The following is a 26649-nucleotide window of genomic DNA, read 5'->3' as shown; positions in this document are numbered from 1 at the left end:
CAGCACTGCAAAGGGGGCCCGGAAGCGTACATGCCTCCACTAAATACTTTCAAAATTATAAACACCCCTTGCCACGAACCCCGCACCGTACGGACTAAACCGATGAGGGGCGCCCCGTCACCGTGCATCCCCCTCCTAGTCTAACCCCCCCTAGGTAAGACAGCCCCTCGATAAGGGACGGAAAGCATAAACCATGGCAGTCAGAAGAGATAAGAAGGACCGCTTAAGGCTATATCCTTGTCACGTGGATTGTCTACCGAAGAATTCGCTGACAATTCGGGAAGCCGACCATCCGAGATCGACAACTCCATCATGATCTTCAACGTCCATCATCAAGCTACCAAGGTAGAAGCCATAGGTGAACTAGATTCACTAGCACACTATCTTTTGACGTAGTGAATCCAACTCAGTCGAAGCGCTTTTCATCCTAGACTAATGAGGTCTTTGTTCGGTCGTTTGGTCGACGTCTTCATCAATTAGTACTTGGTTGTAGGGGTAAGGTACCGTATTTGTGTTACACGGCAGAGCCCAAAGTTGATAACGGTTTGGAAATCCCACGGTAAATTTTGAGTGATGTCTGGCATCAGAAAGAAATGGAATCTCCGACTTCGGTGAAAGAGGGGAAAAAAGAATGATGGAATTTCACCTTCCTACCGCGCGGAGAACCTGAGAGCTCGTTAGCATGCAGACTGACAATGCGACACTACTGACAGGTTGTCTCTGCTTCAGCCACGACAACATGTTCTCGGCATGTAATTATTGCGCCTAACTAAGAACCAGCCTATCATGAATCATCGTGTCTCCGGCCTTTTGTGCACACGGTGATGTGGAGAGTGGGAACCAATGACCTTTCATAAAACCTTGGATTACCAAGTCAACTCCACTAAGCATGTATGTACGCCGTTGATCTATGCCGATGCAACTACATATGAAACCAAATTGCCTCACATATCACAACCTTGCTACCGGGTCCACAAGGTCGGTTAATTCAGAGTTGGGATACTCTGGGTTCTGGAGATGATCCGGGCGCTCACGGTCCCACGCCCATCTCGTCTTGAGCTCTGGCGACAACGAGTCTTCGAGCATCTGGATCACATACTTGCCAAGCACAGGGAAGAACTTGAAGCCGTGGAAGGAGCCACACGTGGCGAGATACAGACCCTTGGCCGCCGAGTGCGGAGAGATGATGAAGTCGGAGCTAGTTGTGAAGGCATCCCTAAACGCACAGTTAGCACGTTGCTTTGAAATCTTAAACATGGCTTGATCATCATTAACAATCCACTTACCAGCAGATCCGGTGCTTGGTCATCTTCCAGTTTGCGCTCTTCTTCCCATACCACAGATTACGCTGCTCAGCGATATCTTCCTTGAGCTGCCGGGACACCTTCCACTGACTGTAATCTTGTGCCGGTGGAGGCGCTGAGACGTGGCGACCAGGCAGGATTTCTTTGGTGTTTGAGAAGATCTTGGATCCCCACCACTTGAGTTCTCTGTCCTTCGTTGGCGGAATGCTTCCGATAAAGGGCTTTCCTGTTTCGATTGTGAGTTATTTTTCGCGCCTAATCGCAATGCGGAAGGAAATAGAAGGTGCGGCGTCGTTGACAAAGACAAAAATAGAGAGAGAAAACATACCATGTCCTGTGTAACCCTGGAACCCGACGGGCATGTCGGCATACTTCTTGTACTCCTCTTCGTCAAGCTCCGCCATGCCAGTGGTAATTCCAGCAGCCAGAATGCGGTCACCGGCTCGGAGGTTGCTTAGGCCGCTCTTTGCGGCACTCAACTCCAGCAACTTTGGCGTGTAAGCTCCCGTGGAGAGAATAGTGTGTTCCGCGGTCAGAATTTCTCCCGTAGTCGTCTTGATACCTGTGCAGTTGCCACGCCGGTCAAATTCCAGAGAAGCAGTCTCAGCCGTCACATACTTGACGCCTAATTTGATAGATTCGCGAGTGACAGCTCTTAAGCAGTCGCCAGCAGCCGCCCATCCGCTCGCACGGTTGACGAGAACTTCTTTGGCGCCAGAGTAGTCAGCGTCTTCGAAAAGACCATTATACAATTTCCGAGCTTCAGAGATGGGCAGAGCAATAATATCGTCTTTGCGGCCGAGCTTCTTGTGATGGTCTATGACATTCTGGGCGTAGTCGCTTCGGCAGATCCAGTAAACACCCGTTTGGTGGAAATAGGGCTGCCAGAGAGGGTCGTTCTTGAAAGTGTCTTGGGCCTCCAGGGCTAGCTGACAGTAGGTAAAGTCGTCGTAGTCGGCGCGGACCACCTTATTCCAATCCCATGAGGCGGCCACGCGCTCATCGGCGTCGAATGCATCCTTGTCGACCAGGGTCACGGATGCATCAGGGTACTTCTTGATAAGGTGATAGGCGGTAGACACACCAAACACACCAGCGCCAACAATGAGATAGGAGGGTTTGCTCTGGTCCATTTTGTTGAAAAAGTAGAATGACATGGATCGGCAGGAGAGGGGGGGAAGAACTTGGTCAAAAAGGGACTCTTGCAGCCAAGCAGAGTAGAGATCTCTTTCGACTATGGAGGTTCCCAAGACGGCACAGAGAGACGGAAACAAATAAGTCGAGTGTTACCTTGAATACCTTGCATCGTCACTTTCACGGAGCGAGAAGACGGTTTACTTATCGGTGACCCGTGTGAACTCCCCCGCCTCCAAGAGCGGAAGGGGTCCCGATGTCGGCTGGGATTCCGAATGCCGATCACGTGACGAAATGAGGTATCCGGGGACCGGCTTTCTTTGAGTGGTGTATCCCTCTCTATCTTTCAAAAAAAAGAAAAAAAAAAAAACATGAGCATCATTAGATCGTGATATTCGCGTTCTTGAATAGAAACACTGCAATGCAAGTTTATCTTGTCGGTCAAAGACAGAGACAGGGCATTGGCTGACATTTTGAGTTGCTTCGGTTGGATATTCCATACCCCATGGGCAAACACCAGGGATGCCCCCGGATGAATCGCGATAAGGCCCTGGGACCCAGTGTAAGCAGAGCAATGATCCTTACCAGACTCTCCTTGACTTAGTCGTCTTCTCCATAAACAGCAGATACGGTCAACACCATCACGATAGATACGGGAATCCTCGGTGTGCCTGTATGTTATGACCTGACCAGGTGGTTGACTCGTTGACAGCTGTACCCTACATCGCAGATCAGTCATCTAGTGCAAAGTGCCGGTCTGGTACCGAGCGTGACAGGCACTTGAAGTTGATGCACGGCGTCCAACACACCAAGGGTATCCGGACTAGTGTGCCGACGGCGTCACGTACGCCGAGCCGCCACAAATGGTACGAGAGGAGTGCAGGGTGCAGCGAATGGGACGAACACAGTGCTACGTTGACGCCAATGGAGCCAAAGGCATTACGTTGTTGACATCGAGGATGAGCAGCGGCTGGAAAACGACGTGTAACCATCGGGTGCCAATGGAGTCAAAACCGCCTGGGCGTTCACGAGGCGGGGACTGGGGGGACTACCCAATGAAGAATGCACAGTGAAAAGTTTCCAGATTGGGAAAGGATACTCGTTAGTGGCAGATATGTGACAGATACTGACTCCACTGACCGGGGGAGCTTCTGAGGGGACTGACTGGTCGAAGCTGTGATAAGCAGGGATGATCAACCTTAAGTCTGTGTGTAGAGATGGACCGGATCTTCATGGAAGGATGTCCAGCTCAAAACACGGCTTTGAAAAGTCTAGACTCCTGGGGGTGGGTGCTGCATCAAGTGATACACCATGATGAATCCTATCTACACTGCCCTCAAGGGCCCCCAGCTTACCCAGGACCTCTACCATCACAGCGCGGCTCGGTCCGTATATCCCACCCCATGGTGTTTGGAGTACGAGTCGGTCCGCGTGAGATGTGTTTGCCGGTCATGTGATCGGTATTCACGACCGCATCAACAGCCACCTGATGGCTATGGGTGTCCGGAATTGTCAGAGGCGTTCGGTGTGCGACATCGAGCACCGGCCGGCCCAAACGATGGTTTCCAGTCCAGGAGATAGGAAAGGGCGAAACACGGACTCAGTCTACCGGCCAGGGCTTACCATGGCTATATAGAAGGACTGCCATCTCAGGTCATAGAGTTGTAGATAAGCCAAATCAGACCACAATCATCAGACTACAACTACCGAGCATCAGCTCCAGTTCCCCAGCTCTCATCGTTTCCAACGAGCTATCATCTTACATAGAATTGCGGGTTTAGCAATGTCACTTTTCAAGAACTACTTTGGCCTCGGCGGCTCCAAGCCTGCTGCCCAGGATGAGAAAACCCCTGTCAGAGCCCTTCCTGCCTCCTGGTACACCTCTCAAGAGATGTACGAGCTTGAACGTCGTGCCATCTTCTCCAGAAAATGGCTCCTCACTACGCACAGGGCCAGAATCCCCAATCCTGGTGACTGGGTCCGCTACGATGTTGCCGGCTACCAATTCATCATTGTCCAAGACCGAAAAGGAAACATCAACGCCATGCACAACATTTGCCGGCATCGAGCGTTCCCCGTTGTGACCAAGGAAGAGGGAAACAGCTACGTCTTTTCCTGCAAGTACCATGGCTGGTCCTACGGTCTGGCGGGTAACTTGGCCAAGGCTCCTGGCTACCAGGAGCTTGCGGGCTTCGACAAGTCTCAGAACAACCTGTTCCCCATTCACGTTCACGTCGACCGCAATGGCTTTATCTGGGTCAACCTTGATGCTGCCGAGACGCCCGAGATTGCGTGGAACGATGACTTCCTCGGCATCGATGAGCAGGAGAGATTCGAGCATTACAACTTTGAGGACTACGTCTTTGACCACCACTGGGAGATGGAGGGAGAGTGGAACTGGAAGATCCTGGCCGACAACTACAATGAGTGCTACCACTGCCCGACTGCCCACCCAGATATTCCCTCCATCGCAGACCTCAACTCCTACTTCGTCAACACTCAGAACGCATACATTCAGCACTTTGGTCAGCCCACACCTGAGCAGATCGCCAAGGGCTTCCGTGTCGCTGCTACCTACTTCTGGCCGAACGCCTCTATGAACGTCTCGTAAGTTTCTCACGTACCTTACTTACGAAAGGTGTACTCCATTGCTAACATTTCTTTAAGACCACACTTCTTCTTCATCCAGCGATTCGTTCCCGACGGACCTTCCAAGTCCCAGATGCGCTATGAGGTTTACCGCAACAAGAACTCTAGCGACGAGGACTTCAATGTCATCAGTGATATGTACAAGCGCATCATGTCCGAGGACAAGTACCTCTGCGCCAACGCCCAGAAGAACATTAACGCTGGGATCTTTGTCAACGGCGAGCTCCACCCTGAGATGGAGAAGGGCCCTCTCTTCTTCCAGAAGACGGTGCGCGAGATCATCACCGAGCACTGGAAGAAGGAGCAACAATCCGGCAGCGAGATCTGGCCGGCGCAGCAGCAGGTGCCAAAGACAGCTACGGCGAGTCAGAGTGATTCACAGCTTTGTGCGGCAATCGACTGCTGTAGCAGAGGCAAAGGCAGAATGGACGACAACAAGAAGATGTGTCTTGATGAGGCGATTGCATTTTGATTCGAAGTTGTTGTGAAGTAGAAGCCCGAAGGACGGCAGGCATGGATCATGGCGAGACTTGAGCATCTCACCCTTTGGCGTTGGATATTGATAGCCTTCATTTTACACCACCTTAGTTAATTGGGCGAAATTGACACTTTGAGCATTCTTTCCATGACAAGTTGCCAATATGCCGTCGTCACTGAGCGAAGTATTCGATGATTTCGTGGTTCTCAAATTCGGAGTGATCAAGAATTCTTTCTTTTGCCATGTGTTTTGGAACATTTTGCGCGGGAAACTTGCCGGACTCCATTTCCATTCTCCACTAATAACAGCTCATGAAGAACTCCTACACTTGATGCAATATAAGTCTCAATCATGGTGGTTGTGCAGACTGTTATGCTCTAAGCCTCATTTTTCAAGGAATGTGTAATCTTTGTCTTATATCGGGGTCGTTCCGTGTTGGAGATGCTCTTAAAAAACCTTTATACTTGCTCCTGCCCCTTGCTCTGAACTGCAACTCCCTCGACACCCAGATCACTCTCAGACTCATCTGAATTCTGCAAAGTCTCCTCCCTGCCTTGGTTCCAGTTACCAAAAACAGCAAGCAGCGTGAAAGGAATTGTGACAGCCCAAAGAGAGAATCCCAAAATCATCTGGTTCTTGTTGGGCCAGTGTGTCGCGCCAACGGCGTAGGCAATCGTACTACCTATCGATTCCCACGATCGTAAGATTCCCGTGGTGCGCGCGATATCACCATCACCCTGAGCGCCCTTGATCTCAGCCATCAGCCAGTAGATGTATGTCTGCAACATCTCATAAAAGAACTTGAAGAACATGTAGACCGTAAACGCAGAATTGAAAAATGGACCATCACCGAGGTCGAAAGACGGCGGGTCCTCCATGCGTGATAGGCGTGTCTCAATAATAGCATTCCAGATCCATGCGGTCGTGATGAAGACAAGAATGATAATATAGACGACCTTGGATTTGGTGGAGCGTTCAAATCGCCTAACGTCCAGAATTGCGCCGGTGGTTATGTTCGCGGCGGCACCGACAATGGCTGTGAGGAACGATGCCAAGGCTCTGGACCGGACGGTGAAGTACGCTTTTGATCGATTATTAGTCACTTGCATGCTCATGAGTAAAGGCTACTATGTCGGAGACGTACTTGTGAGATAATTCCCCTGGTAGGTGGTGCCGAACTGGCCAGCCAAGAAAACGGGGATGAGTAGCAACATGTACTTGTTCTTTAGCTGTTTCCAAATGGCCCTAGCTTCGATGGCGAAGTTGGTCTGCTTCATGTACGGAATCTTTGTGCCATCGGTTCTGATGACTTTCTGGGGTTGTGATAGCAATAAAGCGGCGGGTGCTCCCAAAGATGAGATGGCAACTAAGCCGAGATACGTTGTGTAGGTGACCTTGCCCTTTTCGGCTGTCTTGATGTTCAGCGCCAGGGAGATTGCGCCGCCAACGAGGGGCCCCATTTGTCGAATGCCCATCCATATTCCGACATATCTGGGTGACGTTTTGTCAGTCGGCTGCTATCAACGTGTTAAAAGAGCACGGGTGTAGAGAACTTACCGGCCTCTCTTCTCCGCCTCGGGATAGCCAACTGCAATGGCTGCCTCACTCGCCCACAACAGCGATGCTCCAATGCCACAAAGCCCGGCACCAAGCAGTAAGAACCACTCGTTACCATACCGGTTGTTGCAGTACAGCCCTGCCGCGTAGGGAGTGTAGAATGCCGCACCGATGAACAGAGTCCATTTCGCTGTAATCTTGTTCGTAATGCCTCCTGCTATGAAACATCCCACAGACATGAGTCCGTATGTAAGAGAGTTGGCGGCATTGTTCAACAGAGGCTATCAGGAATTCTTAGCATGTGAAGCACAACCCATCAGACGATGAAACTTACGGATGCGTTCCCGCCAGCCCCGAGATTGTTCAGTGCTGTCCATATTCCCGGCTCACAAAAAGCCACAATCCCAACAATGATGATCTGAAAAAGACACGATCGGTAAATCTGGCTCAATCGCTCCAAAGCCATGATGATTTTACTTTCCAGCGATTTCGATAGAAGGCACAGATATCAAGATCACTCATGGGAAGATTGAGAACGTATCCGGCACTTCTACTTCGTAGCAGCTAGCTGAGTTTAACACCCTCGAGCACCTTCAGGTTGGCAAGCACGTCAGGCTCCATAAGGAATTCGGAATTTCAGAGTTTGCATCAGAACTGCAAAGTTATGGGCAAATTAAGATAACAAGAGCAGCACGCAATTGTGAAAGTGGGCGTGGTAAGTCGCTTCAAAATATCATGCTTCAATTCCCCGGCGCAACGTAGGATCAGAGGTGGACGCAGTCAAGCAGGGCTGGCATTAACCGTGACGATAGGACCCGCATCAAGACTGCCGAAGTTGACCCCGAAGTTTCGATAAGTTGAATTGGCCAACTGGAAGCCACGAGCTGCAGACATCGGGTATGAGTTCAAGGTAACAAGCGTGGGAATCCATGATCACGCCATGCCCCACGCAGATGGTGTTGGCGATAGAAGTCAACTAATCACATTGCTGACTTTAACTCCGCTACCTTACAAGACAGAAGATGTACCATGCTTCCCATGAAATACTCTCAATGCTTCCAGCTTTTTATTACAAATTATACTTGATAAATCCCATCTGCATGATTAGAAGATTCTCGAGGCAAGCATCGAGATCATTAAAAACTGCATGTCTAGCTTCAAAAGTCTGTTTACAGAGAGCTTATGTTTCTCCTGGAACGTTCTCAGACAAGCCACACAAGATACGAAACAGTTTTCAACGGTGTGAACGCTCCCTAACTGCCTACCCTCAGCTGGCACTCTGCAATATCTCTGGAGCCTTTGAGCAGCGCTGTGCTTAGAAGCCGAGTCAATTACTGACTATACTCTTGGACTCATGAGAGGCGAAATCGATTGTATACGTCAGAATGGACTCCTGAAAATATCTTCCTCAGGATGGAAAAATGACGATTCCTGATTGGTATATGAACATCAGGAAGGTCATTGCAGAGATCCCCAAAGCTGGATTGGTTGGCCCATAATTGTAGCTCCGATGTAAGATATCTGCTCATCGGAAGCGAGGCCGTGGAGTTTTGAGATTAAGATAACAATAGAACGTGGTATCGAGATTTGCACCAGCTAATTGCATCACCTAGCCTGACCTGCGAGGGCAGGGACGGTAATAGATGTTGCAGGTATGACCATTGTGGCTTGTGGCTAAGCACGTCTCAGTTGAGCGCTGGAATGGTGAGGCTGGGGCAGTGGTGGCGTAGCAGACTGATCCATTGATTAGATAAGCGAACACTCCTCGCCCGTCTGTGGGCATTTTCAACTGTAGCTGAGAACCCCCAACCAGCTGAACCAATGAACCTCATATAATTACTGTGCCTCAGTTCGTAGTTGCAAGTGAACCTTTTCCGGCCAACTCTCTCTCTTATCCGGTGAATCATAGCAAGCATAAGGCTGATGCAGACTGTAGTTCTGATCAATCTGCACCATGCGTCCTGAACCCTGGTCATCCTGACTTTTGATAGTCGGCCAGGGACGGCAGAAAGGAATTTATCTAGTCTTGGAAATCAATCAGAGAAGTACCTCCAAATTCCGGGCATATCACGAAAACGGAGCACAAAAGTGACATATCATGGATAATTCAAGACAAGGCCCTAAGACTCAGAAAGTGTATGGTGTCGCCAACTGGAACTTGAACAACGTCTTCTTTTGCTTGGTAGGTGAGATATCGGGGCTCAGATTGAGTTGTCTTGACGGACTAGATCACATTGTTCTTTCTTGCTTGCAGGTGGGTAAAGATGCCGGATCATGTCAGTTTTCATTGAATAAGCCTGCCTCTACTTTGCCGTCATCGTTGCCTTTCTTCACATTCCTACCTATGGTCACCTCAAGGTCTACAATCTACTAGAAGGTTGTATCTCAACATAAGCCTTTCTTTCCTCCTCTTGACTTTTCACCGAAATTCTTTGCATCAAGTCCAACCCTTTTTTTCTTTACTGCAATGTCAATACCGTTGGATCCAATGGAACGTCAAGTGCATTGGAACTCTCAAGGAACGCTCCACCTCAAAGTACCTCAAGGAATCTGGTACCTTAGGCAGCGACTACAGGTTCCCGATGGCAACTGTAATGGAAGAAACTCGAGAATGTTGGAAGGACCGCGCCTGCCTACTTTTTTGCCCGGAATGCACCTTCCCACTTCGAGTTTTCGTCAGTCGCCTCGAGATTCAAGACCCACCTTTGTCTCTTCCGCCTCAAACGCTGGTTATTCCTCCTTGCGGTGCTGTATATCCATCTCGACTTTTTTTTCACCCTCTTGTTTTTCTCCCCCATCTCTCAAACTCCTTCTCTACCTTAGAGTATCTCTCTACTCAACACGCCTCAACGTATCTCACATCATTCTTTCCGAGAGAACCCGCCGTCCTCACATTCGTCCAAGAAGTCCCCGATATCAAGTGAAGCACCACCCTATTGCGACTTAGTGGAATATTCCGGCCACCATGGACCCCTTGCTGGTGGAATCGCCAGCGGCCGTCCATGGTGCGCTTTTCAGCCACCTGGCCATGCCAGCCAAACTCCCACAGCAGCGAGACCCAGAGAAACAAATCCAGCTCATCGAGTCTGAACTCGTTCAGCGTTTGGCAGCCGCCGCCAAGATCATGAGCGAATTGCCTGGAAACGCTGATCAATGCCGCGATGTCTGGGACTCAGTTGGCAAAACACTCGGTGCCTGCCAGCATCTCAACGCAGCCGGGCGAATTGACAAGGCAATTCTTCTCCGAGAACTGCACGACCTGGGCCCGTCGGGCTGCATTGTTCTGCACATCGAGAAACAGAATGCTGGTCTCATCATCCGTCGAGCACAAGAGTGAGTTTTCCTTCACTCTGAAAAACCATCGTCTTCACAAGTTCATGGGCCGCTGACAAGTTTCCTCTTCAGTCCCAAATTCAACGACAGTGTCGTCTTCGAGGCCTTCGAAGCGTCTGCCAAGAATGAACAGGTCTTAGCCACCGAGGGCGCTCTGCTCTGGGACTTCCCCGGGATCGCGGTCGCCATCCCGTTCACGACCTTCGCCGATCAGCACTTTCAATCAAGCTTAGCCACATTCATTGAGCAGGCGTCGCTGGAAACCGTCAAGGACTTCGCTGCTCACGCCTTCAAGGCCGGCACTAGTGTCTTCGAGTATCGCAACACCGGTGACCCTTCCATCATCACCTCTCTACTCATGGCAATTCTTGAAGAAAATGGCCGCCGGGTTGCCCCAGTCCTTCTCAGGAAGCGTGTTCGCGACGACATTTGCTGGGATCACGCCAAAAGGCCATGGCGCAGACTACCTTACTATCTCATCCTCCGCGTCTGTATCGAGAGATTCCTCTGCGTCTCGTTGAGTCCGGAGCAAGGTCGTCTTGAGTACAAGTTCTTCATGTGTGTCCTTTTGTCAACGTTTCTCGACGCCACAATCACCTTCCAAGCCAGCGCTGAAAATGTTCACTTTCTCAAAAAGAAAATCTGCCGTCGGCTCGTCAAAGTTGACCTGGATAGAAGCCGCTCCCAGGATCGTGTCGCCGTCTCGAGGTACGACTTTCTCTTCAATCGTCTCAATCCCACCTTCACCGCAACCATCGACAAGTGTTCCTACTTTCTCCATCGTGCGATTACACAGACGAGAAAGAGCTTGACTAAACAAATCCCCACGCTTCCACGGAAAGCCCCTTTCGTGGACATGCAGCTTGGTCTCAGGGCCAGCTATGAGTACATCAAAAAGGTCATCCTCAGCAACAAAGCGCCACGCAGAAGACGACGATATCGGGAAATTCCGGGCGAAGGTCCAGTTGAAGCACCCAGAGACCATCTCAGTCATTATGCACAGCGCTATCATAAGCTGATCAACACCGAGACGGAGCTCCTTGCATCGACAAAAGATTCCTGCACACAGATTTCTGAGCAAATCTTTGACTACATCCATACAGCGGCTCCTCTGTACGAGGGCAACGCAGAACAAAACAGCCAGATGCTTCTGACAGTCATGGAGTTGTGCATCAAGATGGATTCGATTGCTTGCGCTTCATTCCCCCTGCTGATAGACTTTCACCCAATGTTCTACCCACAAATGCTAGATGTTCTCCTTCTGCCTCAGCTTGAGGATATGAGGCGCCTCGGCATGCTCCAAGATCTTCTGTCAGCTCGCGTGAAAAACGCTAGTGCCAGCCGCCGCAACATCTTTGAGGACCCATCCCCGGGTTGCTTTGCTGAGCGGTACTACAAGGAATCAAGTGAGGGGTCGGTCTTAAAAGACTTGCACGGAGCAATCATTGAATTAGCCAGCAATATGCGCGATCAGAAACAACGGGAGTGGAAAAAGAAAAGCAAGGAATATGACGAATTGATCAGCCGCATTGATATCAGCGCCTGCACTTACATCTTCGACGAGCACAATCCCCAGGGCCGGGGGTATCATGACCGCAACTGTTCGAGATGTTCCATGATGGAGAAAGCTCAAAGCATGCGCATTAATATATTCGAAGACCCCCTGCCTAGTGATCCTGTCGTTGCACGAGCGGTTATTTTCGAATTAGTTTGTCCAAAGGAGTTTGCGGCATATCGAGACACGACATGGTGGCTTCTTCGACATCTCGCGACTCACTTCGATGACCAAGGTATTTTACCTCGGTGTCTTCTGAGAGACTATCTCCAGCTGAAGTCTTTTTGGAGGCCGAGTCAGCACAAGCTTGGCTTAGCCTCGACTACAAAGCCTTGTAAGTTTCCACTATAACTTGAAATCTACAGCCCTTTTTCGCGTACCGATCGGCTTGCCGCCTTCTGTACCTATTTCGAGCTACAGCAAATGTCTAACCATCTGACCCTACAGTCCATGTAACTCATTACACTTCGATGCCGTTTCCAGTTGAATGGGAAGGAGGACGTGATGGTGTATGCCGCCCAAACGCTCTGAAGCTCGGATACTTTGACGAATCGACCTCAACATGGCCCGGCCGTGTCAGATTCCGACCTTTATTCGACCACCAAGTTGCTCTGACCCTGTCAAAGAGCTCGCCGTGGAGTACGCTGCTGGAGACAAAGGCTTACTCGTTGAGTGGTCCAGGTCCATCGTCCTACGAAGTTGTTGCCAGCCAGTCAAGCTGCCCTCCAGGGATTAACAACCACGAATATCTGGCCATGCAAACGCTCATGACTGGAGAATCCCAACGCTGGATTGTGTTGCTCACAGAACTGGCTTCAACAAACCTGAACTTCTCAAGCGAAGTCACGATGCTTCTGGTGACCCATCTTGCCCTTCAAAGCGGCCCACAAGATACCTCGGGCGACTTTCTTCGAGCCACTCACACCATCTTTCGAGATGAGTCGTTCTGCAAGAGACTATTGGAGCAGATTCAGACGCGACTAGAAACTGTGCAAGCCAATTGGCGCGAAACGTACCAAATGGACATTCTGATTACACTTCTGCTCCGGACATTCGCGTTGACAACCACAAGCCCCGACCAAAAGGGATTTTCAAGCATTATTCGAGCTCGCGAAATCTGCTTGCGATGGGTTGAAATGCTTCGCTTTGAGACATTCCGAGCAAGGGATGCTGAAACAGCCCGCAGGTGCCAACAGTACGCTCTTTGGGCAGCGGTTCTTTGCAAGCGCACGTACGTCATTCACGCGAACCAGGTTGCGAATCTTGATTCGCTTTCGTTGCGGACGTACATCGAGTGTTGCATTACAGTCCAGGATAACTTGGTTGTTGACGTTGGCGCACTGCCTCAAGTTCTCCAACACGCTGTCGTTTCGGACATGAAGCTATCATATCGTCTATCACCAATGGTTCGCAAGTCTATTGCTTCTGCACCTGACATGTTTAGGATCGCAATTATGACAGTGTGGCCTGAAGCCGACGGCCATTCTCGTACGATTTCGTCTCTCCAACTCGAGTCAGAATGGGTTATCTGCGAGATCCAAGGCCATGATGGTTGGGAAGAGCGCATGCAGACTGTTCAGTACAACATTTGCACTGGGTTGCTCCTCGTCGACAACCGTCCTCTTGGAGTATGTGTTCGTTGACTGGAAATCAGCTAGTGAGATAGGCTAACTCATTGATAGAAACTCCCCAAGCCACCTGAACATACAGAAGTACTCACGGAACTTTTCGGGGAGCAGGCTTTGCTTACTCGCCCTTCGGACATGCCTGGCATGGACTACAGTGAGCCTCATTTCCAAGAAAGTGTGAGATTGTTTTGACCGACCCGAGTACCAGCATTGACTGTCAAACATCATGGATATCGCATCGACATTGGATATGACGGCAGTTCAATTGTCATTCGGGCAACTAAAGGACAGCAGTACCTTCAATTGATACAGAGAAGCAAGTTCAAATCGCGAGACGCATGGGATCTACCCGGCCCTCTTCTGAATGATTGCGTTCACTGGCTGTAAGTTTTTGAATAATAATGTGCGGATTGGGACTTCGGCTAACTTCTCAAATCAAACAAAATGGGACCTACGGAGTGGAAAGGTGCTCATCACCCCGAACGCCGACAAATGGAACATTGGCCACCATAACTGGATTCTCGATGTTCAATATCGTAGCTGTACGAACAAGAGTTCTCGGCTTGTCGATACGTATAGTTCCCTGTTCGCCCGTATCGCTGACATTTTCGGTGGCTTTGAAGAACGCCTGAACCTCCTTGTGTTCCAGCCGCATTCAGGACATTTGAGCGTAGAGATCCGCCGGCTACAACTTCTCTTCTGCGTCAACACCTGCCGCCTGCTCCAATCACCTCAATTAGGATCTGAAATTGACTCAGACCAAGATGCGGGCACTTGGTACGGCCTTGAAAGCAAGCTGGTTTTGCGGAACCCACGCGATATCCAGCAGAGAAGCATCTTGACACCAGTTGGTGCAGTGGAAGCGAAACAAAATAATAACAACATGGTAGTGAGAGTGCCTCCCAGTGGAGAGTACGGCAAGTTTGTCATCAACAGACATCTCGGACGGATCGAATCAGCTCCAGAGCCAATGCTTCTCTATATGAAGGCACAGCTGCACGCATATACGTCTTCGTCGTTCCCGGACCCTCTCACTGAACGGACTGGGACTGAAGAGGCATTACAATGGCTAAGATCTGGGATCTGTCAACCCTGGTCTCCCCTTCACAGTGGACCAATCAAAGTACTACTCAAGATCGCGCAACTCACTCCACAGCATGAGTATTATCCGACCGATCTCAAAGTCATGAAAACGGATCGCTGGGATGTAAGCTTGACCGAAGGCGTACAGCATGAAATGTTCAGACCTATTGTTGAACAGATCTTGTCAATTTCGGCAGAGCTTCAATCCTTTGCGCTCGTTGATGTCAACTTCGGCGTATTGCCACCCGCTGGCGACCTTCACCTGCATACTCGGGCCCGGCTTCGCAGGCAGATATATGAGCGGTCTTTCGATAATAGCACAGATATTACGAAGGCCGTCGACTGCAAGTACCAGTCGCGCGATGTCCCAGCATCTTCTAACCAGCGTCACTTGCAAGTTCTGGAGATTGTCAACTTTCTCCGAACTTGGCCACACAAGGCGATGACGACGCGGTGCCTGGCACAGCAGCTTTCTCAAAACAATCTGATCGGTGGCTTTCAAGAACTCTGCGAGAAGAACTCACTGAACGACCGCCTGGGCATTGACATTGCGGCAAACTGGGGCTCCTTAGTCAAGTCTTGCCGGGAACAAGAAAATCCCTTTGTGCTGATGTTCATGCTGGCACCCATTTCGTACGGCTCGAAAGCCGATTTGAGTCTTATCAAGACTTTAGCGGCTTTTGCAGTTTACGAGGAATTGAAAGCTGTCGAGCTACCTGTTTGGGTCGAGTATCGAGACTTCCAATCCAACCACGCCCCTCAGCTAGACAATCTCATTGAAGCGATTGGACCGTTCAAGACTCCAGCCCCCAAGAATGATGCTGACGAACTCAAAAGCTTTGCCAGTGCCAAACAGCTTCGACGTATGAGAGACGAGACAGCAGCCTGGGATCTCAAGGCCAATGATGATTGCAGGTTCTTGGCGAAGTACTTACTTGAGCAGTGGCCTTGCATCGAGCCCGGCGTTGCAGACATATCCAAGCCTTTGCAGGTCGACATCGAAGCTGCTTTGAGTGTGGTCCGAGTGGGATGGAAGCACCTCTACCAAAACAAGGACTTGTGTGCACACTTGAACACTGTTCAGTCTATTCTGGATCAACACCAAAGTGAGACAAATTATGAGGCCTCGCGCTTCATTGCATCAGAAGAGAGCTTTGGAGACCGCTTGCGTGGTGGTGAGATCCCTTCACTGAGGTCTGACTTGTTGCGAAAGACAGTTCCGAGTCCTCACAACGGTGGAAAGACCAACTTCAGAGAAGATATCAAGGTCCAGATCGTTAATCCTAGGGCTGGCCGCCTTGTCGAACCATCCCGCCATCCAGTGCACATTCGCCAACCAATCAAGCTTCCACTCTCAGCAACCCGAAGTCTTGGGACGAACGTTCTAGCACCGAGCTGGATGTCCGTGAAGACGACTCTGCTTCCTTCCACCGGTGCCATCGCCGAGCTGAAAAAGATTGTGTCGAACCTGTCCAACTCGAAGTCGCTGGTCCGTCAAAAATACGCGGAAGACCTGGAGAAGAGTCTGGACGCTTTTGTTTCCAGGCATGCCTCTAAACACACCAGAGACGATATGCCACCAGATTTTGTTTCTCGAGAAGTTTCTTTGTCGCTTCTTTCGACCCAACGACGTTACAAGGCTATTGCTCTTGCTCTAGAGAAACCTGACGAGAATCTCTCTGCTGAAAGCGTGCATTGGCTCAAGGCCGGCCAGCTTTGGCCTGCGATCACTACGGTGACCTTGTTGGAACAGCTCCGGTCGACAGCCACGCCCGTTCAGTTCGGCAACTCGGTGTTCCAGACATTGCTGGACTTTGGTATCTCGATCACAAACGCTCAGCGAGATCTCCGTATTAACCATGCTATTATGCGTGGCGATGCTGGACGATACGCAGACGAGATGGCAAACAAGGGCCACTCGAACTGGCAGCCATCCGAGCATCCTGATTGGCTACTTCTCGAAATCGAAGCAAACTTGATGATACGACCCGACCAGGTTGACGTCGCCTTGGCTACAGTATCTCCGGCTTCTGGTTGTAATTCTGTTTTGCAGATGAACATGGGGCAAGGTCAGTTGTACCAACAACCCTGCTTACTCACTTTCTCTTACAATGCTGATGGCTAATGATGAACAGGCAAAACATCTTGCATCATACCCATGGTGGCTGCTGCACTGGCAGATACCAAAACCCTTGTAAGGGTAGTGGTCCCAAAAGCTCTTCTGCTACAAACGGCTCAGCTCCTTGAGGCACGACTCGGCGGTCTTCTCAATCGACAAGTCCGGCACATTCCGTTCTCCTGTCGAACCCCTACACAGGAAAACCTCATTCGAGCATACCATAAAGTGCACAGAACTATAATGAAGCAAGCCGGGGTCATGGTATGCCAGCCGGAGCACAACCTGTCCTTCATGTTGAGCGGCCTGCAGCGGATGGTAGACAACAGGATGCCGGAAGCTGGGCCAATGATCAATGTTCAGTCGTGGCTACGCACTCGATGCCGCGACATCTTGGATGAGTCTGATTACACATTAGCTGTGAGAACACAGCTGATCAACCCCTCCGGCTCACAGATGACTGTCGATGGGCATCCTCATCGTTGGCAAGTGGCTCAAGACCTCTTGCGACTCGTTGACAGGCATCTATACACCCTAGCCCACCAGTTTCCGAACTCAATCGAAGTCATTCGACGATCCGGGGGAGGCTTCCCATTACTCTTCTTCTTACGAACGGACGTTGAGGAGGCTCTTGTCAAGCTCCTTACTTCAGATGTGTTACGGGGTGATGCTGGGATTCTTCAGTTGCAGAACCTAGACGCTGTCGACCGACTTGCTGTTAGGGAGTTTTTGCTCAATGAAAGACCCCGGGATGCAACACTTCAGCGTATTCGTCATTTGTGCCCGGACCGGCCCAGCGTCAAGCAGACCGTTTACCTGCTTCGGGGTATCTTGGTCAACCGCATCTTAATGATGACTCTGAAGAAGAGATGGAATGTTCAGTATGGGCTACATCCACTCCGAGACCCCATTGCGGTGCCTTACCACGCCAAAGGCGTCCCCAGCGAGCAGTCTGAGTGGGGACACCCAGACGTCGCCATCTTATTCACATGTCTGGCATTTTACTACGACGGCATCAGCGTCGCTCAACTGACCCAATCCCTTGAGCATCTTCTCAAGTGCGATGATCCAACCTCTGAATACGATAAGTGGACTCGAAGCAGTGCAAGATTCCCTGAGCACCTCAAAGCCTGGAACTCGATCAATGTCGATGATGGTCAGCAACTTGGTGAGATATGGATAGCTCTGCGGTACAACATTGCGGCGATTGATTACTTCATGAATAACTTCGTTTTTCCTCAGCATGCGCAACAGTTCAGAGTCAAGCTCCAATCAAATGGTTGGGATATCCCTCTCTTCTCAGTGCATGACACCGATCAGTCGACGCAAGCAGAGCAAACTGGACAGAGACAACCTACTTCGTCATCGGCCATGACAACCGGGTTCAGTGGCACAAACGACAATCGTACAATGCTTCCGCTCACTATCACGCAGGATGATCTTCCTGGGCTTTCACATACCAATGCAGAAGTTCTCACATACCTATTGCACGACCGGTCTCGAGAGTGCCACAGGGTTGTCGGACCCCGTGGGGCGCGTGCATCCGAGCCCGATCTATTGAGAGAGCTTCATCGTCGTGGCATCAGAATTTTGATCGATGCTGGCGCCCAGATACTGGAGATGGACAACGAGACCCTAGCTAAGCAGTGGTTAACGATCGACGAGAAAGCTGCCGCGGCCTTGTTCTTTGACCAAAGCAACATGCCATGGATCATCCAGCGAAGTGGTAGAAAGACGCCGCTCCTCGCATCCCCTTACGCTGATGACCTCGGCGAATGCTTGGTGTATTTGGATGAGGTAATTCCAAGATTGCGCATTCTGGGATGGGGTTGCTGATCACGACACAGGCTCATACGAGAGGTACAGACCTCAAGTTCCCTCCATCAGCACGGGGTGCGTTGACTCTGGGACTGAATCAAAGCAAAGACCATACAGTTCAAGGTGAGCAGCTAATACAGGACTACTTCAACGCAATGTCTCTCCTGAACATTGGACTTACAAGACCATTAACAGCTGCTATGCGAATGAGACAACTGGGCACAACTCAATCCGTGACTTTTTTCGCTCCCCCAGAAGTGTACCAGAGCATTGTTGATCTCCACTGCAAGCCGCATGGGGCCACTGTGAATTCCAGCGATGTGTAAGTCATGACTGGCCAAGTCCAATGATGTTGCTAACCCATTTTTAGGATTTTCTGGCTCTTGGACAACACTTGCAATGGTATTGAGCAGTTACAGCCACTTTACTATTCCCAGGGCATGGACTTCTGTCGCCGAATGCAGGCTGCGATTGACAACCCAGATTTTGTCAAAGATAAGCACCAGCGGGAAAACTATCTTGGGACGATCAAGCAAGACGAGCAACACAGTCTTCAGAAGCTCTACGAGCCGAAACGAAAGATCAAGGGAACTGGAGAATTCCAGGCTGGATCAGACGCGAAGATCAGGGCCTTTGTTAAGGAACTGAACAAGAGGCGAAAGGCATTCCAAGACACTGGTGGGGCTGTCCATGCATCCGCTCTCCAGGAAGTTGAACAAGAACGAGAAGTGGCCTTCGAGGTTGAAACAGTTCGTCAAGTCAAGAAGCCGTATCATTATCCAGCCTTGGCTTTCCCTGGGCTGCACCCAGAAGTCGAGTCCTTCGCCACGACAGGAAGAATACCCGCTGGCGCCCACACCTTTGTCCCTGCCATCAAATCCTTGTCCAAGACTGCGATAGGCAAGAAGTTCAAGGTTTCGGACCGACCCTCGCGTTCCAATCTCTACGTTACTACGGAATTCGAGCGGACAGTCAAGCTAAACTTCGATCTGACGAGCGACAATTTCCTGGTAAGTCACAACCTTTTTTTGGAAGTTTCTGTACTATCACGGGCCACTGCTAACAAATGGCTAGCGCAATGTGAACTGGATACTATGGAGCCGTAAGACCGAAGTGGCCTTGATCGTTATACCGGAAGAGGCGGAAATACTCTTGTCCATTCTCAAGGATCCAGCCTTTCACTGCGCGACAAACTTGATTACCTACGCGGCGCCAGTTACCCGGAAGATGCTCCATTTCAGCGACCTCAACTTTTTCAGTGTCCCTTCACTCCCTCTTGGTTGGAAGGCCCCAGATTGGCTGAAGATCGAGCTGGGAATCTACGGCGGCCGGCTATATTTTGAGTGGGCCGAGTACGACCAGCTCTGCGAATTTCTTGGCATCGATTAGTCACTGCCGTTGTTAGAGTATCTCGATCAGGAAGGTTCAGACAGTGACTCTGCCGATACGCAGAGCGGCGAAAAGCACAAGGTGTATGTGTCGCCTAACGGCCTTACTGCGCGGCCCCTGTCTTTTGTGCAAGAGTGGCTTGCTGCGCGCCGTCGCGGTCAAGACTTCATGTCGACCCCAATGGGTTTCATTGCGCAGGGCAAGACTCTTCAGGAGGATGACCCATTCTTCCGACAAGTCGTCATCGAGAATCGAGACAAGCTGTTTGCTCCTATTCAAAGCAAGGGGGATGACGAAGAGGACAACGGCGATCATCACGTTGACCTATTTGCTGTGGATGGCATGGGTGCCAATGAAGAGGATGATAGCGATGCACACGAGGACGAGATTGAGTACAACGATTCGGAGATTGGAAGCGAAGTCGAGGAGGACTGATTGGTCTTATTGGTCACATCTGAGCTGATGATGCTGATCCGTTGTTGGGTTTCGAGATTTGTTGGTATGGGCCATGTTTGTGTGAGAATAGCTCGTTTACGGCCTGGAGTGCCTTTTGCTTGTCAGATACCCCTTGCCCAATTGCTCAGATAGCTAGCTAGTCAATTTCCCCTTTACTGAACCTGCAGCTCGTAATCTCCATTTTCTGTGAAAGTGAGGGAACTTGAGAGCGATCATTACCATGCGAACGGCCTCACTCCCGTTGCAAACACCTTATCGCTCGAGCTGATTATCGATAAGCTCGAACCGAAATGGCGTTGACGATAACGCCCCGGGCTTATCCCAAACGGGGCAAAGTCGTAATTACCTTAGTGATTGACCGGGTCACGTGGATCACATGATGGACAGAATTATTACCTAAGCCCAGATTTTTTTTTAAGATTTGGCCCCTTTTTACCCCTGTCACGTCAAACGACCGCCGCCACGGCTACCTGAACGAACCGTTAAGTTTTGCCGCTGACTTTTGCTGCCTTTTGCATGAGCCTGCCTCACTCTGCGCCCCTCGCGTCCCGCGTCCCGCGTCCGTCTCGCAGGGTCCTGGATAAAGGGTTCGTTCGTTCTCTCATCTGATGGCTGGGGAGGGGGGGGGGAGGCAAAAAAAAGAGGGATTGATTACGGAACACATCTTTGAACGCGTATCCATACTTTCATGACCTTGCTTATCTGAAATTGCCCATTTCTCTTTCTGTAGTTCACAACTTGTTTCATCCTTCTTCCCCGTCTCATCCCCGATTGCCGTTCTGTCTGCTTTTTGTTGCCGCATCCTTTAACGGAGTAATTACCTCGCAATCAATTCTTCCCCATTCATTCCCCCCTCGAACCTGAGGTTGCAGCTGGTCTGACCCTCCGTCCATCCCTCCCTTCCGAAGTCCCGTCCCGTGTTCGCGCGTTGGTGTGCGTGGCCCGCAGGCTGCAGCAAGTTCATGCAACTCAACCCACACTCATTCACCCTTTGGGTCGTGTTTCACTGAAGCAGCAATGAGACTCACTGTCTCAGAGTGTCATTCCACACAGCGTGCCTGATACCTGATACGTACCAATCACTTTACCTACCGTCCACCACATTCACCAGTACCTACACCCCTTCCGTACATAGCCTTGTGTACCATGACGGAATCTCACGATACTCAGACTGGCGGCAGCAACAACAACTACAGTGTCGCCGTAATGGACGCCGCCGTCGCGAAACCCTCTCACGGCGCCAGGCGGCACAAGCCCTCCGCCTCCTTGGGCTCCTTGTACGAAGTCCTCGCCGACCTCGACGACAACCAGCTCCAGTACCTCATCCAGGAGATGAACCATACTGGTCACCAAAATGTTCCCGTGTCCCAGGCCGTCTCGACGTTCGAGGCCCTGAAATCATCCTCCTCCCCCGCTGACCCCTTTGCCGTCTCGGAAACGGGTCTCTACGCGCCCGCGCCCGACTCGCCGGCTCGGGAACCTCTGCGTAATCTATCAAAGTCGCGTCGGGGAAGGCTCTCTCTGCAGACGGCCTTTCAGAGGGCCCCGTCATTGAAGCATAGGCAGCAGCAGCAGCAGCAGTCAAATTTGGACAACCCTAGAGATGGCTACCTCAACCGCAGCAGCACCTTCTCCCAAGGCCCCGAACCAGCTCAGAGTCACCGGCCCGCCAAAGGGTACGGTGAATTGCTCTCAAGTCCCGTCAGCAGCTGCTCTTCGCCAGCCGGCGGCCCCGTTGTCATGAACGGGCTGCCCGAACTGGCAACGGTTACGCGGCCCACGCGGTACCATGAGCTCGAGGTACCTCAACCCGCTAGCCAACCACTTCCATCACCACCGCCATCAGCATCATCATATCTTGAACATCAACCAACACCGCCACCGCCACCGCAGCCCCAAGTTCAACAGCGTCGGCCGTCTACCAACGGAGCCCGAATGGGACCACCCGCTTACCACCGAATCCCTCGCCCAGACTTCAACCTTCCCGAAGGTGTCACGGTCACTGACCTTCTCCACCTACTCGAAATTGAGTACATGTCCTCGAATCGGCAGGCATCCTCTTCCTCGCGCAGGTCTTCCTCCTCCTCCACTTCATCGTCCATCTCCCGGCCTTCCTTTTCTTCGCCCTCGCCGTCGTCGCCGGCATTGGCCACTCGCCTCTTCCCCCCACCATCAAGGTCATTCTCACAGACGCCAAATCTGCATGGTCGCTCCCCTCTGCGGAGGTCCTCTTCAAGGCTAGACCTTGCCCTTGGTGCAGAGCGGTCGGCTTCTGGTGCCGCCGAGATCGGAATGGGTATGCTCGAACCCAGACAGCTGAGATCAGTCTCGCTCGGTTTCCCGGGCGGTGGTATGGCCACCACCATGTCCATGGACTCAATGAGCCGGAGTCTGAAGGGCGAGACACGGCCTCCCGCGCCAGCGCCAGTCTTTGAAGGAATCTTTGACGTTTTGGAGAATCAGTAGTCTGCATCTCGGCTACAAATGGAGACAAGAAGGCAACTCAGGTGGGCGTTCGTTCCTTGCCGCGCCCGAATAGCCCGGCTTCAGCAGGTGTCGGCAGCAATGCTTCATGTAGGCAGAGTGAGGGACGATGCAACAGGGCCATCGTGAAGTATAACAGAGGCAGCACAATGAAAGATGAGTCATGGTCCGCATGGCACGAGGTGGCTAGTCCGAGTTGCTTGGTCAACCTATAGCCCGCAAGCCGCTGTTCTCTCCCGGGGCCATTACTATGAGCCACCAGTATTGGTTCGTTTGATTTCATCTGCACGATACCAGCTGATCACGGCCAATGCTTTTAGGAGCACTGCCGAGTGAAGAATTTGAGAACAATGTAATAAGCAAGCGCTACGATACCCAGAATGTACTGAAAGAATAATACAACGGTCGCTAATGCGGACTTGCAAACGCGCCATGTCGAAACCAACTTGACTGTGACAAAAACACCCATCGTGATCGTTGTGAGGATAGTGGGAATTCCTCTGGAATTCTGAATGGAATTCATCCTCATCACCTCGACAACTCAGTCGCTGGCACATGGAGTCCAGACACGCTTACATGCAGATTGAGCATGGGGCCCATATATAGCTCGCAGAAGTATCAGGCTGGTGTTGCAGGTGGCTAACGAGGAGGGATCGCTGACCAGGATACATTAGTAGTCAGCCAGCAGACAAGTACGATGCGACATCAGAAGGCTGTAAGTGATCAACTTACTGTCTGCATCATCCCACCGGCGGAATAGTCCGGCGATCTGGTCCCGAATCCGGATTCTGGGGAGCCTTCTTGGTCGGACTGTCAAGACATTGAGGCGGTTCCTGTATTGGAGATTGCCGTGTTTGACACTCGACGGAGCACGCTTCCACCATTCATCGGTAGCGGGTCGCGGGACATGTTTCCCAGCCCGACGGGCAGCCCAGCGGGCTTTCAAGGATGCCCATCGGTAACGAAGCCAGTATTCACGGAGGAGTTGAGGATAATAGGTTCTCATCCAGACCTCGTCCACATTTCCGGCATTCCGGTCGTTCTCTCCTTCGTATTGAATACGTAAGATGACTCGGTTATGCTCGCCAATATGGTGCCCCAGGACATTGATGACCTTTGCTGTTGATTTATTCCAAGGAAGGATCTCTTGGCGATCAAAGAGATCAAAGTAACTGGTCCAGGCATCGGGATCACCAAGCTGAACCATGTATTCGGGAGCCCAAATGTCTCGCAATTCGCCATCTGAACTCTCGGGTTTCTCCTAAAGTGTTCGAAGCTGAAGTCTGGTTGCATCTTTGGGATCGAGTCTGTGGGCAGTGACTCCAAGATGTTGCCACTTCCGTTGAGTTCCGTGGGGCACAAGCTTTACTTCTCCTCCACTATCGAAGAGTGACGGCTTGAAGGCAAGTACCTGTTCGGGGACGTGGTTAATCGGCGGTTGCGTGTAAGTCGGTGGGTCTAGATGATGCATCGTCTCAGCACAACTTGACTATAATGAGAAAGAAGAGAAAGAGCGAATGATGGCATACATGTGAGAATCATTCCAATTTCTGGCTTTTCGAGGTTCATGTGCCACCCGTCCAGCGGTCTGTCACTAGAGTGCGCAAGACGTGTTAGCGAGAGGGGGTAACGTGTGGGAAGCCGGCAAGACTAAAAGCAATGAACTCACACAATGCGGGGCACTCCAACAGCAGTGAGCAGACGATCGGTCATGGTGGTGATGAAGTCCATGGCCAATGCTGTAGCCGTCCGAAGACTTAGTTGGCTCGTGAACAAGGTCGGTCGCCAGTGTGAGTAATCGTAAAGGGAGCCGTGGCTGTCTGGCCTGCAGTACTCGGACGGGCAACCGAAAATTGGGGAATTGAGCGACTGAAAGTAATGCCTGAAACGCGTTGCTTCTTATCCGGGTTAATCAATTGCTGAAGTGCCAAAAGAGATGCGTGTATTGAAGACATGTAGCTGTTGATGAATGATGCCGATCTGTTCTGCCTTGACGACGGAGGTTGTGGAAGAAGAACCAGGAAGAAGCGCGAGGAAAGGAGAAAAGAGGAACAGCCAGAGAATCGCACGGAAGAGAACCTCCAATCATCGAAACGTCAATCCAACGCACCTTCCCTTGTGCGTTGGAGAGTGGCCATGAGGTGGTTGCCCCAAAACACATGAGAGAAATGTGGTAAGAGCAACCCAGCACCTGCAGGCACATGTACTTTACTCAAGGTAAGTCCAACCTCGAGTGGCTACCTGTGTTCATTCCCACCACGCACCATCTCTTAATTTCGATTTCGTTGCCTGGCTGAGATACCTCACGCCTAACCTCGTCTTCGTCATAATTGTTGTTCTCCTTCTACGTGAGGCGACAAAGCGTAGATGTAGCCCCCATCAAATGAGGCTTCCGGCTTTTGTGTCACGTATTGACTTCGCATTACAGGAAAATGAATATCAGACATAGCTAACCTAGAGGCGTCTGCAAAAAGCAATTTGCGGTAGTCGTTGAAGAAAGTCACAGCACCTCTTGGTTCATCTGAGCTCAGCGTGTTCTACTCTCCATTCTCCCCCAAGTTGAGCCTTAGGCAGTCTTTTATCGGGCTCATCTGATCTATCTGTCTCATTTTGCCAGTTTTGGGGCATCTCATGGACCTCTCGAGAATCGCTGGACCTGAGAGTGACACAACCACCACCATCTCATACCGACAGAGAATAGAACTTAGTGCAAACGGTACATGTACTTACTTTTACCTTTCACGTGCCATTACGTAGTTTAATACACAATTAGCGAGCTTCAAGCTGGCCAAATGACTGTTCTGCTGGCATGTTTCAGCACATAAGGTACTGAGCTAACATCTCTGCCATCCACCATTGCTTGACTGCCCTTCTCCGCTTTCCTCATGATTCTGCCAAGCATAAGACTCTCGTTTTATCCATTCAGAACCTGGAACGGACCGGAGATCCGACAAAGAGGATGAGCATCCCTGACCCTTGCTTGCGGCGAGGTATACACGGACGTAGTACCCGTACTGTGTAGATTGGCTGCACCCTACGGTCTACCTCGCCTGCTAGCTTTATCAGGCCCACAACAAAACGGAGGAAACGTGGCAATGTCCATGATGCATCTGAATCAGTAACAAACGAGGTCTCGGAGCTGGCTACGTCTTGATTGAATTGGACAACATTCTCATGGAAATCAATGGCTGTTCCTTTGAGGGTCGAATAGCCATCAGTAGCTTGGCGTGGCTGGCGTTCGGCCACTGATGTTCCAACACCGACCGCGTGACTTGGACATGTCTTGTTGGTGGCGCCAGCGGCGCAGGCCAAAAGAGGAAGCAAACAATTGAAATTGCCACTAACGAGCGCGATTCCAATCACGACCCAATCGTTGGTCGACGTAGGGGCTGGGCTTATCGAAGCGCCCTGACTTTGCAGAGACTGGCGTAAACTTCGCTCCTCCATCTCCAGACCCACGAAGTCATCGTGGCTGAGGACACGGTAATCTTCATCAATTACAACAACTTTCTTGCTCCTATTCGCAACCCTTTATTTACCCATTAGACCAGCCGGCAATTCTGCGGGCTATTTCAATCATTCTGTCGTAAGCGTCGTAAGCGTCGTAAGCGTCAAGCTCTATTGTCCTGCCCCTCGATATCACCGCACCACAGGAAGAAGGAAAC

The 26649-nt window shown here is 51.0% G+C and overlaps 7 protein-coding genes across 7 annotated transcripts; 3 read left to right on the top strand and 4 right to left on the bottom strand.

Annotated features, from left to right (window-relative positions):
- Positions 1 to 951: 951 nt before the first annotated feature.
- Positions 952 to 2437, bottom strand: CPAR01_15744 (FAD dependent oxidoreductase; the record flags this gene model as incomplete). The annotated part of the gene is made up of 3 exons (XM_060499992.1): positions 952 to 1216; positions 1287 to 1530; positions 1633 to 2437. 3 exons carry the CDS (start codon positions 2435 to 2437, stop codon positions 952 to 954), a joined length of 1314 nt encoding a protein of 437 aa, XP_060341181.1.
- Positions 2438 to 4221: 1784 nt separating this feature from the next.
- On the top strand, positions 4222 to 5559 carry CPAR01_15743 (Rieske domain-containing protein; the record flags this gene model as incomplete). Its single annotated transcript, XM_060499991.1, has 2 exons — positions 4222 to 5045; positions 5106 to 5559. 2 exons carry the CDS (start codon positions 4222 to 4224, stop codon positions 5557 to 5559), a joined length of 1278 nt encoding a protein of 425 aa, XP_060341180.1.
- A 464-nt stretch (positions 5560 to 6023) lies between these two features.
- CPAR01_15742 (uncharacterized protein) lies at positions 6024 to 7588 on the bottom strand (the record flags this gene model as incomplete). The annotated part of the gene is made up of 4 exons (XM_060499990.1): positions 6024 to 6646; positions 6710 to 7056; positions 7123 to 7403; positions 7457 to 7588. 4 exons carry the CDS (start codon positions 7586 to 7588, stop codon positions 6024 to 6026), a joined length of 1383 nt encoding a protein of 460 aa, XP_060341179.1.
- Positions 7589 to 10087: 2499 nt separating this feature from the next.
- Positions 10088 to 20479, top strand: CPAR01_15741 (uncharacterized protein; the record flags this gene model as incomplete). Its single annotated transcript, XM_060499989.1, has 11 exons — positions 10088 to 10455; positions 10528 to 12245; positions 12494 to 13638; positions 13693 to 13815; positions 14027 to 16790; positions 16857 to 18634; positions 18685 to 18778; positions 18851 to 18977; positions 19026 to 19665; positions 19730 to 20043; positions 20089 to 20479. The coding sequence occupies 11 exons, from the start codon at positions 10088 to 10090 to the stop codon at positions 20477 to 20479; spliced, it is 9462 nt and encodes a 3153-aa protein (XP_060341178.1).
- A 1167-nt stretch (positions 20480 to 21646) lies between these two features.
- Positions 21647 to 22966, top strand: CPAR01_15740 (uncharacterized protein; the record flags this gene model as incomplete). Its single annotated transcript, XM_060499988.1, has 1 exon — positions 21647 to 22966. One exon carries the CDS (start codon positions 21647 to 21649, stop codon positions 22964 to 22966), a length of 1320 nt encoding a protein of 439 aa, XP_060341177.1.
- Positions 22967 to 23623: 657 nt separating this feature from the next.
- CPAR01_15739 (uncharacterized protein) lies at positions 23624 to 24715 on the bottom strand (the record flags this gene model as incomplete). Its single annotated transcript, XM_060499987.1, has 5 exons — positions 23624 to 23640; positions 23717 to 24245; positions 24306 to 24442; positions 24514 to 24578; positions 24654 to 24715. 5 exons carry the CDS (start codon positions 24713 to 24715, stop codon positions 23624 to 23626), a joined length of 810 nt encoding a protein of 269 aa, XP_060341176.1.
- Positions 24716 to 25501: 786 nt separating this feature from the next.
- Positions 25502 to 26431, bottom strand: CPAR01_15738 (uncharacterized protein; the record flags this gene model as incomplete). Its single annotated transcript, XM_060499986.1, has 2 exons — positions 25502 to 25668; positions 26020 to 26431. The coding sequence occupies 2 exons, from the start codon at positions 26429 to 26431 to the stop codon at positions 25502 to 25504; spliced, it is 579 nt and encodes a 192-aa protein (XP_060341175.1).
- Positions 26432 to 26649: the final 218 nt, after the last annotated feature.

The sequence above is a fragment of the Colletotrichum paranaense genome, assembly GCF_030867605.1.
Source record: "Colletotrichum paranaense strain IMI 384185 chromosome Unknown Scaffold_21.1, whole genome shotgun sequence".
In the NCBI taxonomy this organism is placed as follows: Eukaryota; Fungi; Ascomycota; class Sordariomycetes; order Glomerellales; family Glomerellaceae; genus Colletotrichum; species Colletotrichum paranaense.
This window is presented reverse-complemented; position numbering and strand designations above follow the sequence as displayed.